Source organism: Chrysemys picta, chromosome 2 (genome assembly GCF_011386835.1).
Source record: "Chrysemys picta bellii isolate R12L10 chromosome 2, ASM1138683v2, whole genome shotgun sequence".
Classification (NCBI taxonomy): Eukaryota; Metazoa; Chordata; order Testudines; family Emydidae; genus Chrysemys; species Chrysemys picta.
Window position 1 is genome coordinate 20960214 of NC_088792.1, and position 16444 is coordinate 20976657.

The following is a 16444-nucleotide window of genomic DNA, read 5'->3' on the forward strand; positions in this document are numbered from 1 at the left end:
ACACGCTTTCTGTCTGTAAGGAGGCTTGGGGTAGCTATTTAAAACTATAGTATTGTATATGCCAAGTAGTTTACAGTTTAAACTAGTGGCCTAGTTTATTTTTGTCCTTACTAGAAAAATTATTTTTTGATCCAAAATAAGCCTAAACTGTATTGTATGAACCAGATATTGAGTGTAAGATTGAAAGTGTCAAACTTAATATGATGCTAAACTATATGTTAAGTGATTTTCAGCTAATGTTAAAAAGAAAAAAACTAAATAATACCAGTTTGAAACAAGCTTGCATCGTTTTCACTACAATGCTAGTTTAAGTGCAGCAAATGTTAGTTTTTGTTCAAGCTGTTCGGCTTGAATTAAGATCCCTTTACGAACATGTTTTATTTAAGATCCAACCTCGTTAGTAAAAGAAATTAGATCTTTCACTTTTGTTTTGCAGTCTTTAATTTTATGTTGCCAGTTCATCTTCAGTATTACACAAGATAGTCCTGTACAGTATTTATATACAATGTAACATAACAGAAAATGGAAGAAAATAATTTTAGCTTGAGAGGTTTTTGTTTAGCCTTGTAACGTACTCTTGACAATAACCCTTCAAAAAGTACTCAAAAGGACAAATTGAGACCTGGTTCTAAATGAGCACAAATCAGTCTTGATATAATGAAGTTAATTAGCCAATAAAACCTATATTCTATCTAATGGAATTACATTTGTAAAGTCTTTAATTGTTTTCAGTTACAATATGTAGTTGCCTTGAGAACAAGTAATATTTTGTAGGTAGATCTAACATGAAAAAACGTTCTAATTGCAATAATTGAAACTGTAATTGTTTGTGGAGATACAAATCAAAATATTTCCTAAGGAAACTGAACAAATCAAGCACTTGGAGGTAAATTTAGACCTGATGTAAGTAGATACAATTTCCACTGAAATTCATTGGAAATATTTTCATTTTCGTTGGCACAGTATTGCATATTTGCAGCTGAAATGAGCATCGCTTTTCCATACTAGTTCTATCTGGAAAATGGCACCTTGACCTCCAGTCCACACCAATAAGTAGTATAACTGAAAGTAATTTAGAAGTACTTTTTTTAAATGGTTGTGTTTCTCTGTGCAAATGCACGCCACAATGGAAGAATCATTGACAAGCGATGATGCACCTGTACCTCAATATAACGCTGTCCTCGGGAGCCAAAAATCTTACCGCGTTATAGGTGAAATCGCATTATATCGAGCTTGCTTTGATCCACCGGAGTGCGCACCCACCCCCGGAGCACTGCTTTACTGCGTTATATCTGAATTCGTGTTATATTGGGTCGCGTTATATCGGGGTAGAGGTGTATAATAGCCAAACCCTTCTGTCAACAAAATTTACAATCTCACATTAAGTACAGGTAAATACATGCCGTAAGATTATTTTTTAATGCTTTCTAATTCTATTTGCTAACATATAGATTTCCCTGGTGAATTAATGTACCCTTTATCAAGATGGCTCTCTTTAGTCAGTCTCCTTTTATTACCCTGTTGTTTTAATTATGGAGGCAACTTGCTCAGAATAATGTCACTGTTAAAGGGAGATGGGCTGTAAACTCACTGGTTAACCAGTTTTTGGCTTTGTGCATCTCAAGTAGGTTTGTGGAATGATACATCAGTAGTTATTGTGAAAAATTGTTCTGTAGCTAAATACAGCTTCTTCTTTTTTCCTCCCTTCAATTGACTGTGACAGGAGGCTGGAGCCTAAAGCAATGGGAGAATGTCCTGCAGTAGTTGAAAGAGAAACACCTAACATTGTTGTGAGGATCAGTTATTAGCAAAAGGGCTGAAGATTGTTCAGGCAAGGGGAGAGAGCAGCAAATGACAGAGGAGGACTTGCGGAGTGCAGCTGATGGGACATATCCCTGTGTTTCTTTTTCACTTACACTGGCTGATCGTACTCTTAAGTATTTCATCCCTTCAGTGAAGTTAAGCGGATTTTTCTCTTGTTAAACTGCCACATTCTGTGGCAAGCGACACAGGAACAGGATTTGCTTCTCTTGATTTGATTATACTAATTACTTCATCAACCTCTGTTTTTCAAATGTTTGCTGCTGCTTGCTTTAGTTACACCTAAGCACTCTGTTATTGAGTATGCAAGAACAAGTGACAAATTCAATAAATATTTCAAAAGTGTTTCTCTAGTCTGGATAATAAGATGGTGTTGAGAAAGTAAATGTATATTAGATACTGTTCTATAAAAAGGGGAGAGAGATAGCTCAGTGGTTTGAGCATTGGCCTGCTAACCCCAGGGTTGTGAGCTCAATCCTTGAGGGGGCCACTTAGGGATATGGGGCAAAAATCAGTACTTGGGCCTGCTAGTGAAGGCAGGGGGCTGGACTCGATAACCTTTCAAGGTCCCTTCCAGTTCTAGGAGATAGGACATCTCCATTAATTTTATTTTATTTATAAATCATAATAGTACAGACTCCACTAAGGATGAAGTCAGAAGCAGAATCTTTTGCAGCTCCTCACCCAGTCCAGTGGATACGGTATAGGAGAACTGAGCTCATTTGCAAACTCCTCAGCAGATGTTGTGTGGTACTTGATTTCTATTATTGTTTCTTCATCTGTAAAATGGGGTGATGGTACTTACCAACCTTGTAAAGAGTTCTACTGATGAAAAATGGTAACTATATAAGTACTAAGCGTATAGGTTTTGAAAAAGTGCCCTCTGTACTGAAGAGCTTGCAAACTACTAAATTGCAATGACTTAGGAATGTATTTTTAATGTTGTGGTAGACTTTAGCAAAACAATACAATACAAACTCGCCAAGCTGTTGCTGAGTAGGTTTGCTAAATCATATTTTTGGGAAAGAACATGGGGGAGCTATTTGGGATATTGTTTTCCAGTACACCCATGGGACTGCTCCAATGAAAATATTCTGCTCCTAAATGTTTAAAACTTAGTGTTCCATTTGTTCTGTACTCCTTACAAAAGTCTCTTAGCTTTCCTATTAGGGATATGATCCAAATTACAGCACCCCAGTTTTTACTTACTTTGCAAATATGAAGGTGCTAATTTCCGGTAATCTATATTTTTTTTTTCCAGTGGATTGCTGAAACAGGAAACTTAAAAAAAAAAAAAAAAAAAAAAAAAGTTATATTCTAAAAATATAAAGATTTTTTTGGCAGGCACAGAATTTCTGTAGCATAAATATTTAAGATACTTTTATTATCATTTTAAGGTTCAGCTTTCCTTTACATGTTCAAAATTATTTTTAAGAATTACTTGGAAATATACACAAGTACATTTTTTAAATTACTATTTTTCAGCAAGGTAAACAACTTCTTGCAAACACAAAGAATAGAATAAGTGTCAATGTGCATACGATTACTTTCAACAGCAATTTAAAGATCAGAATTGTATTACGTAGTTAAACTGCTCAACTTTGACTTGGAGTAATGGAATAAATTACTTTAATTAATTAAGCAGGACAAGAGAATGCAATTTTTTTCCCTTATGTAAAATTTTAGCTAACGTAATTCAAACTCCCAAAGAAAAGGGAAAGTCCACATGAAACTTTGCATGTAATGTGATCTCTTTGTAAAGAACACTGTAGCTTTAACAATAAAACATTAAGACTTGCTGTTTACAGTGGAAATGTAATATTAAACTTACCCTGCCAATGTTTCTAAGTTTAACACTGACCAGCCTCCAAAATTTTGACATATTGAAGATCTTGTTAGGTGGCTGGAAATCCTTAAAGTAATGACTTCTCAACCTTTCTTAGTTGTAGCCCTCATATGGCATAGAGTATCCGCACCTGACCCCCTGGATTGCCCATTTCTTACCCTGAGACTGTTGCTACCTGTTCTTTGCCCATCTTCTCACTCTCATGGGTTTTTGTTGTGATTCTTCTCTGTCTCATTTTCCTTCATATGTATTTTTCTGCAGGTTGCTTTCCATTTTTTCCCCAGTTTCTCTCCAGTTTTTTCCATTCCTTCTGCCCATTTTCTTCAACTCTTGCTGTTGTCGCCTTCTTTCCTTTCCCTCTCCTTAGTTCCCAACTCCCTGTCTTTATCACTGTTATCTTCTCTTTTCTTTTATTTTTATCAGGACTCTTCTCCCTTCTCCTCACCCCCAACCCCCACCCCTACCGGTGTGCTGTCCTCCCTACTGTTTCCCATTCTCATTCCCCCACTCAGTCTTCCCATGCTTGGAAAGGCATTCCTACAGTATGTTCCCTCTCACCTTTATCATCTCTGTTTCTACTACTACCCAGTGCTGCCCTCACCACAGAGCACAAGGAACAGCGCTGTATGCACCACTTAGTGTAGAGGAAGAGAAGGAACCTAAGGTCAGGGACAGTTGGAACAGCAGCCCCCCGAGGAGGGAACAGAACTTGGCACCCCAAAGGGTCAGGAATGCTAGGCTGGGATTCCCTACATGGAAGTACAGTATCTCTTTTTAAAATGCTTGATGTGCATGACGAATCCAACATCCTTCCCCTTTCTAGACCAGTGCAGCATGCCTCTGTCAGCTCCCAGAGGGGTATGTAGCAAATCAGACTTACCTATTCATGTACATTATGTGCTGCAGCAGTGGGATGTATGTACTCTATCTGTAGAAATGATACAGATTAGTGTGTGTAGTTGGACTCTCTCAACCTAGGCATGTGAAATGCTCATCCTGCGTCATGCAGACACCAGGCTGACAGGAAAGTGGGGAAGAGTAATGTGGAAATGCAGTCTTTTCTTGTTTTCTTTCTCCGCTTACGACTCCTTCATTCTCTGTTCCTCTTGCCTTGGAATTCTGATTGGTGCCCCATGATGCCTTTGGTATGAGCAACACCGGCAATGAAGGGCCAATTAGGGGAAGGGCAATGAATGCTCTGAAGGAATCAGAGGGTGCCAAAGTACTGGGTGATAGGCCCAGTTAGCAGACTTTTCTTTGCCTTTCAGACTCAGTGCTGGTCACTTGGGAGTTATGTTTAAATAAAACGTTCAATAATGTTACGTCAGTTTTCAGCTCCATCAGTGTTGATAGTATCCTTGTATAAGTAAAAAGAGAATAATTTGAAATAGTTGCAGCAGGTGTGTTTCTCCATAAACCACAACTATCACAATTAATGTGGATATTTGTCTGCCACTTAATAGACTCTGAATCCTGGTAATAAAATGGCAAATATTTGCCTTTGTTTGCTATAATAGTGACATCCGTATGCTTGATAAATGTAGCATGAGATTACTACAGGAGCCTCACAACTGTGGATTTGTATTAATTTTTTCATTCCTATGCTAGAATGTAGCTAGTGAATTTTGGCTGAATACTGACTGGATAATGTACTCCAAATACTCTGGACTACTGACAAACATAATTATTCACATGTTACTCAAATTCTGTGATTGAAATTAGCATGAGACAATTATGGAGGCAAAAAACACTACAGAAAGTCTTTTGTCAGTGATAGTGTACCACATGACTAAGCAAATAAGTTTGTGCCAAATACAGGAGTTATAACTAACACATTTTCTCAGCATTTCTTTGAAGGGAATAAAGCTTCTTTGCCCCAACCTTCACATCCAGGGTGAAATTTTAGGGGTTCTTTGTCAATGAACACCTTGTATATATGGCAGTATGTCCTTTGCCCTTAAATTTTAATATTTAAAGCCATGCAGTAAATTTCAGTAAAGCTCCAAGACATAATATACCTATCTCATAGAACTGGAAGGGATCCCAAAAGGTCATCGAGTCCACCCCCCTGCCTTCACTAGCAGGCCCAAGTACTGATTTTGCCCCATATCCCTAAGTGGCCCCCTCAAGGATTGAACTCACAACCCTGGGTTTAGCAGGCCAATGCTCAAACCACTGGACATGTAGCATATCTCCCTCGCAAGGCCATACAGATAAGGACTATTGACCCACATCTGGTCTCCAGAGGGGCAGGCTTTAATATTTGACTCCTCCTTTCCAATAGATGGGTGCCTCCCAGTAGTAATACCTGTGCTTGTACCATACTATGCTCTTCCTCATTCCAGGAGGCACCAGCAGCAGTGAGAAACTATAAGGAACAGTGTCAGTTTCATAATATTGGTACCATTATGAAATAGCTATTGTTCAGGAATGTGGTGCTGACTGAATGGCCCCATTCTGTTGGAAAAGACTGAAAGGAAGAGAAAATGAGGGGAGACCACAGAGAAAATTGAAAAAGAAAACCGCAATAAAGGGCCAAGAGAGTGGGAAGTCACAGGTTAAAGGGGGGAGGGAACAGGAAAATGAACGAAATCTCAAGTATTTCTCATTGGGTCTGATTCTCATTTATACTACGGCCCTTTCACATTGCTGTGGTAATTAAAGGGACCCTAAAGTGAGCATAATTTACACTGCTAGCATGGTCTTAATGTAAATGAGAATCAGGCCCATCGAGATTTCTTAGTAACAGTTTTTAGTTTTGGGGAGGAGGGGTTCTCAGTGCCGTCCACTAGCTTGAAGAATTTGTGCTGAAGTTTTATATTACAAATATACTGTAATCTTTCTAATAATTTAGGGGGGGGGGAGTTTGTCTAATGTAGCAAATGTGATCCATTTGCAGATCTTCTCAAAAACCATTTAATTTACACACCTGCACTCTTGTTACTGCGTATAGTTATTTTATACCCGGTACGGGCAGAAGAAACACGTTGAAATCATCATGCCTGTTGCTATTTTTTAAACGACTGTCCAACCTGAAGAGCCTGTCTAGCCCCTGCAATCAAGTTATTTTCCCTATTTTTTGGTACAAAACTTTATTTCATGCTTTCCCATAATCAAACAGTAGAAAATGTCAGTCACATTAATGTCATGTTTGCGATTTAATTTTAGTATGTAACAACTGAAAAACTGGTGTTTTTAAAGATTGTGTATAATATACGATATGAATAGAAAATGCTGTAGTGTATGATGGGAACATCATATCCTTGTGAAGAAAGTTTCATGTTTGTAGTATATACATACATTGTATGTAGAAACGTGAATACTTTCCTGTTAAATTGAATGTTTTTCTGTGTTCATGGAAATGTCTCACTGAAAGAAGAGTACAATTATTTTCCTATTAATGTTCCATAAGTAGGTTACCTACATCTTAAAAGAAAAAATTAAAGTAAGAGCCTTACCTCACTGGTGCCAGTGTAGTTTTCTGTTGTAATCAAAATGCGTCTCTAAACATGCCCTAAACTCTCGGTGAACTTCAAACATTTATGCTTCATGCATATCCTATGAAGGAAAACCCCCAAAACCCTCAGTGGAAATATTCATACAAGTTTACACTCAAATTCTGGGACACAGGTGGAATAAATGGCATATTAGAAGCAGTGTCGTGGTCCCTCCTCTAAAATGTAGGCGTTTAGGGCTGTTGCCACAGTTATGCTCATGGTTGAATCCTATGTTGATAATGTAAGGATTACTTTAGCTGATCGATTTTTTTCTTTCCTTGGGATTGCCACCTAGTAATGGAATTTTTGGGTCAGGTGTCTTCAATTATTATTTTTCTTCCCTTATTCTTTATGGGACATCACACATGGTGATGGATAGGATATGCTTGCCATTCTGAGGAAGTTGTCTGTTAAGCAAACCTACCTGGGTTCTCCTGGTATAACATGTGTTCCATTACACACCTGACTTATTCCTGCCTTACAGTGAAATTAAGTTATTCGTGAAAATAGAATAGTTGTTACCCAAGGTCAGGGAGAGTCAGTATGCAATGATTGTCACAGTCACCCCTCACTTTTGACCATTTCCCTTTTTGTGTGCTCCAGGAGTCATGTTAACATATATGCCTATGCTCATCATTGTTTTTTATTGGTTTCACTTTTAGCACAAATGCACATTCCAAGGTACACTTCTTTCATGCTTAAATTGCTCATTTTTTGTCCTTCCTTGTTTGCACACCTTACCTCTACAATGGGGCCATTGATGCTTTAATGCCAGCTTCTTTGCCTTAGATGGTAAAATAGTAGTCTAGGATCCATTTTGCAGGATTAAAATTGATAGAAAACAAAAAAGCTTAATGTATTTGGCAACCAGTTAAAATGGGGACACATCATTATACTGCCTTGCAGTTCTTCACTGAGAGAAATCGCAAAGACCACACTAAACCATCTAGCATAAAACTATGATATCCCCTGCTAAGTTAAGAAATATGAAGAATTTAAAGAATGAATATATTCAAGGCAGAATACACTGCCCCCACTTGCTGTAAAGTTATAGCTCTTTTTAGCTGGTAACAAACAGTGACCCAAAAAAGCAGTAATTTTGTCTAGAAACTCCCAAAAATGATGCTGCTTGCTCCCTGCTTTCAAATATTTTGGAAAAATCGGGGTGTTGAAGGCTATTTAAATAAATATTTTTTAACTTCTATTTTGTAAAAGAGCAAAACATCTTACGTCCCCCACAGTGACAAATCTGGATATTGCCCCTGAAACTTTGATAATGCTCCTTTAATTTGAAGCAAAGGAAAAAAGTTACTGTGCAAGTACCCATTACATGGCACTGGCCAGAGAAGTCCTTGAGCAGCGGAGATAAATGGAGAGCCTCTTGCAGCTACCACACAAGAGCACAGGCAGCATTTACTTGAGATCAAGTGAGGAAGCAGCCATTCAGAGCCATGCTGGCTACATGTGTTTGATTTTGTCTCCTCATTCTAAGGAGAGTAGTGGGTTGCTGTAGGAGAGATCTAGCCCCATTTTTTAGAGATGCTCCATTCAGCAATGGGGATTGGAGTCTGCAGTCAGGTAGTAATTCTGCAATCACAGAATTGCGAAGCACAACAGATGGAATAAAATGCACAAAAAAAGGGTCTACGGTCTTTTCCTTGTTGCTTCTTTGTAATACAAAAAATAGGTGATAAGTGATTTACAGAAACCCAAAAAGGTAAAATCCCTGCTCCAGACAGCCTGCTATACAATCTAAGGGTATGTTTACATTGCCCACACCCTAGAAAAAGTGTGTTCTGAACTCAGGTTACTAACCTGCATCACCAAACTCTTCTTAAAATAGAAGAGAAGACATGGCAACTCAGGTGAGCAGCTCGAATTAAAACCTATAGGTGAGTCTGGGGGGAGAACTCAACCAGCTAACCAGAGTTAAAAACCAAGTTGCTGTGTCTTCATTCCTGTTTTAACCATTCTAACTGCTGGTAACTGGACAGCCGAGGCCCTGCCCTTGCCCCACCTCTTCCCCCCAAGGCCCCGCCCCCATTGCTCGCTCCTCTTCCCCGTCCCCTGTTGCTTGCTGGATCGTCTCAAGGAGCCTACCTGCAGGTAGGAGGCAGCTCTGGCTGAGCAGGGACTGGTATAGGGTAATGACCCAGCACCTCCCCCGGTAACCGGACTTTTGGTTCGTGTGCCATTTTGGGTTGCTTGTTCCCCTTTTTGACTGGATTTTCCGGTTGAAAACCAGGAATCTGGCAGCCCTAAATGGCATCTGGACACAGAAGCCGAAAACCCAACTGTCCGGGTAAAGGCCGGATGGGTGGCAACCCTAAATTGAACCTGAGTTCACTAATATGCGTTACCTAACCTGAGTTAAGAATACACCTTTTTTTTGCAGAGTAGACCTGCCCTTAGACATGATGTAGTGATACTGTGACAGTCGCAGGAACAGTGTGAGGAAGAACAATTGTTACAGTAGTAAGATCACGTGTTGATTCTGTTTTAGATTGTGCATGTCTTGAAATTTTGTTGTGTAAGATGATATTCCAGCCTTTTTGGTTGGAATACTTTAGAGTCGGGATGTGTCTACACTGCAGCGTAAGCCCAGGGTTAGTTGAACTTGAGTTAGCAGACCCTGGGTTTATTAAGCTAGGGCTTGAGCGCCTACACTAATTTGTAACCCCAGGATAGGAATTGTTGAGTCCTGGCTCACAGCCTGGCGCTCTTGTATCTACACTGTATTATGTAGACCTGAGTCCAGCTATGGATATCTGAGACTTTCTAGCGCCCTCCCAAAATGTGACTACTTTAGCACTTTGTTCATGATGCATTGTGGGAAGACTCGACTGTCCATCAAACCTGACTGTCCAGAGGACAAAGAAAGGCTGTCTGTGGGGTTGTGGGATATTTTTGGCGGACTTCCAGCACACAAGTCCAGTGGGGGTGCATCTACACTGCACAGCAACAAGACTTGAACCCTGGCTCCCGGCTTGACTCAGGCTCGGATCCTCCACCCCCATGGAGTCCTGGGACTCTGGGTCCGAGCCCTGGGTTAGTGCAATTTGTGTGTAGATGTAGTGCCAGGCTTTGAGCCAGAGTTTGAGCTTTGGGCTTATATTGTAGTGTAGACTTACCATTAGTTTGAAAAAATAATTTCCAGAAACATCTTTAGTAGTGTGCTGCAAATTGGGATTAATACTTTTAATTATAGTTTTATCAATTCCCATGAAAGTTGAAGGGTGCCTTATATACAGTCTCTTCAATTAAATTTTCCCTCTCCCAACTTGAACATAACTCTGGACTTCATAGGTTGTATATTGGTCTTTGGAGAAAGGGATGTGGGGCAGATCTTCTTTTAGGTGAGTCTCCAGTCATGCTGAACATTTATGTTTATGTATCAGTAGCTGCTTATTATGCACATCATGTGTAAATATATTTTTTTACATTTCTCAGATTTCTTCCAGTTGCATTATATGTGAAAAGTTTGCCATTATAATAATTAAAATGCTAGTTTGTAACTTTAGTTTCTGATCTTAGCTGGCAATCAGGAGTTACCAAAGCACTGTAACTATTGTATTTCAGTACATTCTGTAAATTTCCCCTAATGTCTATCAAAAGCCAGTCCTATATATTTTTATGAAAATACAGATGGATTGTGGCCTCGTGGTTACAGCATATGGCTTGATGTCAGGAGATCTGGATTTTGTATCTGGTTCTGTCACTGTCTGTCTTGTGTGTATCCCTGATCTTTCAATCTGATCCCCGTGGCTAGACCCCCGCACCTGGGCCCATGTGGATACTCCCAATGAAGCTCTTTGCAGACGCTGTGGTCCATCCACATGGATCAGATTGAAGGATTAGGCCCTAAACTTCAACAAGATACTTAGGCATCGCTGCCTCGGTTTCCCCATCTGTACAATTGTTAGTTTGGACTCTTAACCTCTTCTCTTGGAAAGCTCCAGTGCGTTTCCAACTTGATTTCTGACTGAAAGCTCTCCATATAGAACAGCAGGGAACTCCAGTTTCACATCTCAGCTATCTAAATAATTCTATTTACAGTCTAATTCCCTTTTACAGGCCAAAAAGCATTTCTGGTAACAGAAAAATGGCAAGTTTTGCAATGTCTCTGAAACAAAGATAATGAAATTTTTTGTAGAAATTGATCATATCTGAGAAAACTGTGTTTTTTGTCTTCCATAGAGTTTACAGATGCTTCCTCAGCAACGGAAAGCCATAGCGAAATTTAAGGAACCAGCACATGCATTAGCATTTCAACAGAAATTCCACAGGTAAATATTTAGCCATTGATTCATTCTTTAAAAGCTGAAATCATGGTGGTCTATGACAGTTTCATATTCAAACATATATTTTACTACTGACCTTCAATAAAACCTTGTTTTCTACTCTCCATACACATAGTAGTATAAGTTTGTGTGCCGAATATACTAACTATTTCTTTAACATTTTACAGGCATATGATAGATCTATCCCACATTAACGTGGCTTTGATAGTTGAGTGAGCATAGCTGATAACGCTAATAGAAGCATACTGTGGAGCTACATAGGGAGAAGATACGAAGGCGAAACCATCAGGATCTGAAGTCTTTTCAGTTTACAGTCTTTCTTTAACTGCTCTGTAGAACTACAGAAAGTAACAAGATTTCCTCAAGATAAGCTGAACTTAAGAGGATCTAGCAAAGTGGAGTTTTGTGTTCAATTTCTTCACATTCGGTTGTAACCCCATGGAACTACAGATTTTTTTTCAAAGTGCTTACAATGCATGTAGACATTGTTCTTCAAGATCGTACTGTGTGATCACAGTGACTTGAGTTGAGAAAAAGAACACTTACATTGAAAAATTTAAAAAAGTTTCTTCATAGCAAAGAATATTTGATAATGGTTGCTCTTATCTTCAGTGCAGGGTATTTAAATGAGAACTCACTTCTCTAAACAAAACACATGTATGTTGTTCCTCTGAGAAGATAGAAGGTGCATTCTTATATAGATTAAGACGTGGCCTACTTGATTGATGATGATATTCTGAAAGGCTTTGGAGGTGACACTGGAAGGCTGTAGTTTCTGTTTTTGTAAATATGTTAGATCGGTTTTTGCATCTTCTAGTCTGACACGTTCCCTCTTTACTCCCTCCCCCCTCGCTTTGTGAAATGAAAACACGCTGTAGGAATAACATTGCTACATTTTCCCCCATAGTTTAAAACGAAGGATCTCGATCTTCACTTTTCAGTAGCATAATGGGGTAGTTTACTCCAAGTAGTAATTTATTACAGTTTAGATTGTTTTTTAAATGGGATTGCAAGATACGAGGAAAAAGTGAAATACTTAAGCTCATTTTAAAAATAGGGTGACACAGAGAAAGTGGTACATTCCCAATAGCATTTTTGTGCCACTATTGCAGAGTATGCTTCCTCTTAATCTTTGTCAATTAGTATTTTTCCTTGAAATTTAGTTTGTGACTAATGCTAAACCATTTTAAAAAAAAACATCATAGTAAAGGCATTAGAATTGAGACATGGTGTTCCCCACAAAGATGGGATTATGAGGATGTTGTTACGCTGCGGGTGAAATTGGCAGTTCTAAAAATTATGTACAAATATTAAAGGAGATTGCATTTTATAGTTGGTAAAATCCATTATACTTCCTTTGGGTTAGAACCATCTGGATGGCATTTCCAAAGGAACACATTTTCAGTTACTTTTGGACAAATTTAGCAAAATGCCATTGTTTACATCCGATTGCAGGTTTTATGAAACATTTTCTTAGTTTTTATTTGGTGGGGTTTTCCTTCATTCTTTATTTTTAGGATATACTTTTGAGTGCTGACCTACTTTTTGAAGTGGGCACCTACGGAAACTTCATAGTCTTTGAGGATACTCAAGTAACAGAAACAGAAAAAACACTAACATGATGTAGTGAATCTGCAGGAGCTTGTGAATGGGGTCTAAACAAGTGCCAGAATATGGAAGAATGACAGTTTGAAGCAAATTCGTTGCAGTAAACCTTAGCTTGTATGTAAGATTTAGTGGTGACAGAGTTCACATAGGCTTTCTAATCGGCTTTCTCACAGCAGAGTTTTTTGTACTGATTTCCAATAAAGTAGAAGTTACTAAAAATTAAATAAATAGTGTCTAAAGTCTCCTGGGTAAAACTGCTTTCTTTTTCCACTGAAATAATAGGAGAATAATGTAGTGCATTAACATTATTACAATGGGAAAATGAAAATGTTTAAGGAATAGTGGTTTCTAAAGCCATTTGCATTTTAGCAAAGCGTGTATCTTAGCAGATCACAGTAAGATCATTAGAATATTCACATATGAAAGTGGGTTTTCTCACATTTGCATATCTCTAAATCCTAACATTTGGCACAGTGCAGCACAGTTGATGTTCTCTGCTCAGGACAGATCCAAGACTGGGAGTAGCAGATGTGTCACAGGTAGAAATTAGTTAGTGGGGCTGTATGTGAAGGCTAGCATGACACCTGACTTCCATGGTGGTTGGTTCTCACTAGTACTCTTCCCTCCTCACGTCCACCATTACTAAACCCCACAAATATTGTATTTTTTATTGTTAAAAAGGAATTTTACATCTTAGATGGGCCATTAAAGGTGGTGATGTACCCACTGTTAAGGAACAGCTTCTCTGTGAGGGGAAGATTGGAAAAACATCCAGAAAATAAATGGATCCGAGTGCCTGCCCATGGAAGTATGGGCCGGATGTGACTACAAATAGCTCAGTAGGGGTAGTCCAGCAGTGCCCATGGAAGTATGGGCCGGATGTGACTACAAATAGCTCAGTAGGGGTAGTCCAGCAGTGCCCATGGAAGTATGGGCCGGATGTGACTACAAATAGCTCAGTAGGGGGAGTCCAGCAGTGGGCAAGTCTGCAGCTGATCAGCTGTTCTTGTAGAAGCAGATGATGATGTTGGAATATGAGCTTTTTTGAGGCCTAAAGAATAGGGGCCCTATCCAAAACCTGAAGAAGTCAGTAGAAAGTCTCATACTGACTTCAGTGGGTTTTGAATCAGTCCCTAGGAGAGCAACATTTTGCAACTACAGGATTAAGAATTTTTAGTCAGGGTTTTTTAAACTTTTCCCCACATAACCATCCTGTGGCATTGAAAACAAAGATATGAGCAATGTATCCTTAAACTTACCAAATAGATTGGAGCGATGTAAGCATTGTTTAATAATTGTATACATCCCTCTTTATAGACTTTTACTTTAGATTACTGCTTGTGCATAGATAGAGTGCAGACATATTGGATAGTGACTATAGCTGCTTATCACAGTAGCTGGGTATCATATGGGAACTGTGAGTATGTTCTGTATGTATGTATGTCTATATGGATACGATTATGTACATACATACGTCCTGTATATTACAACTCTTTTTAACAGGATGATCTTCAAAAAAGTACAGTAGTAACACCAACCATTAGGTTTAGGCATGCATTAAAAATGTTTCAATAAAACATATCTTCAGTAATAAACTCCTAACTTAAAACTGGATTTACTGGCAATGACCGATTTGAACCATAGCATCACAGTTTGGTTCCATTTGTTGTGGCTCCTCCCACAAAAGCAAAGGAAGTAGAGGTAAAATTAGAAAACTGTTATTTCCATGTTCTCTTACAGCACTTCGTTAAATCTGGCCATCTTAAGTTAATTTTCTTGGAAGATCTGTTGCAACCATTATCTTGTTCTTTCTTTATCATGCATTTAAAATAAGATGCAGAATGCAAAAATTGCATTTAATATACAATGTAAATATGGAACTTTTAAAATTAAAAGATGTTACTCAGAGTGCTTACAATTCAACCACATCTTAGCTACTTGTTAGTTTTTTTGTGTTGTCTTATCTAAGTTTAATGGACATAGTTCCATAAATGTTGATGTGTGTTTGTGTATCTCTTCAATTTTTTATAAAGATGCTAGTAAGTCAATACATATATCCTGATCTGTGTATTATTTGTTCACAAGTTTCAGAGAAACTTAAATTTAGTAATGCTATTTTAAAAGGTAAATATCGTAGGTGATTATGTGGAGCCAAATATATATTTTTTTCTTTTTCAGTTATCTTGTTTTGGTCTTGTGGCACTTCTAAGTTCATTTTACTCTATCATCACATCTTGGCTACTAGATTGATCTGGCCATATTATGTGTGAAATTATAGAAGAATGGTCTTAATTTCTTTAAGAGGCCTTTGTCCTTAAAGGTTAAATGGATTATACATTACACTAGATCTTCACATTCTCATGTCGGACCAAGGTTTGGGTTTCTGGAAGGGTTCTTTATGTTGTATAAGTACAAAGAGGTCGGTCTAAAGATATTGTTCTCAAAGATTGGGAGCTTGGGGTTATTTTAGTTTTTGTTGTTCAACACGTAATTCAAGTTGGTCATGTTAACATTTTATTCTTTTCACAATCTCCGAGAGCAGGGTGGCACGTTGTGTATGATGAAAAGAAACCATTAAACAGAATTGAGGAGCTTGGTTAAAATCCTATCGATAGGGAGAGGCAGAAGTGCAGACCTATAGAATCTTCATAAATACAGGAATTGCTACAAAATGTTTTATAAATTATAGTGACCGATTTTTTTAATTTAGCAGGCTGATGTGGGCCAAGAATGACTGATTCATCTCCAATGTAACTGGACAAAAGATTATGATGATATTTATAAATATTGAAGTCAAATCTACAGAATATAAGACAAAAATACATCTTCAGACGAATAGGTTTAATTTCCATTTGGGGATTGGTTCTGAAAACTCACTTTTAATTTTCACAGCCCTGCTTAAGGCCCTTTTAGTAAGTAAACTACTAGATCTTCATTGGGCATCTTAATTCCTTTCATGGTTGGATTCCATTGCAAAGATTTAGTCTGAAGAACTTTTACAAAAGTGTAGGTATTCTCAGCATGCCTGTGTATTACTACATTTATTACCTTACACGTATAATAAATACATTATAGCAACTAATTTTGACTACTTTGGGGAATAAATAAGAGCATTTTATTTGGTCCTGATTTTTTTTTTTTGAATGTTTATACCATAAAGTATCTTCAATCTGGTCAGTTTTAAAAGTTTTGCCCCTTCTAAGACGATGCTGTGGGCACTTCCTAGAATTAGCAGAAGTAGCTGTGGGTGTTGCCTTTATCCATAGTTTGACTTTTCTGGATATGTCCTAGATTTGTGCTCCACTATACTCCTATAGATGTTGTATTGTCCTCCCCATTAGCACTGCAATATTCTATGTATGTTTCTACCC

General features: G+C 38.2%; 1 protein-coding gene across 9 annotated transcripts in view; it reads left to right on the plus strand.

Annotated features, from left to right (window-relative positions):
- Positions 1-15125, plus strand: part of RBM33 (RNA binding motif protein 33) — a 145419-nt gene extending 130294 nt beyond the window's left edge. For 5 of the 9 annotated variants that reach the window (XM_024100986.3, XM_065582738.1, XM_005297199.5 and 2 more), the window contains 2 exons: positions 11362-11450; positions 11633-15125. In XM_024100986.3, coding sequence (XP_023956754.1) covers positions 11362-11450; positions 11633-11681 — 138 coding nt within the window. In that variant the 3' untranslated portion in view covers positions 11682-15125. Of the gene's footprint in view, positions 1-1723; positions 2167-11361; positions 11451-11632 lie in introns of those variants that run through there. The other 4 variants (XM_065582739.1, XM_042859126.2, XM_042859133.2 and 1 more) reach the window with 1 other exon arrangement.
- Positions 15126-16444: the final 1319 nt, after the last annotated feature.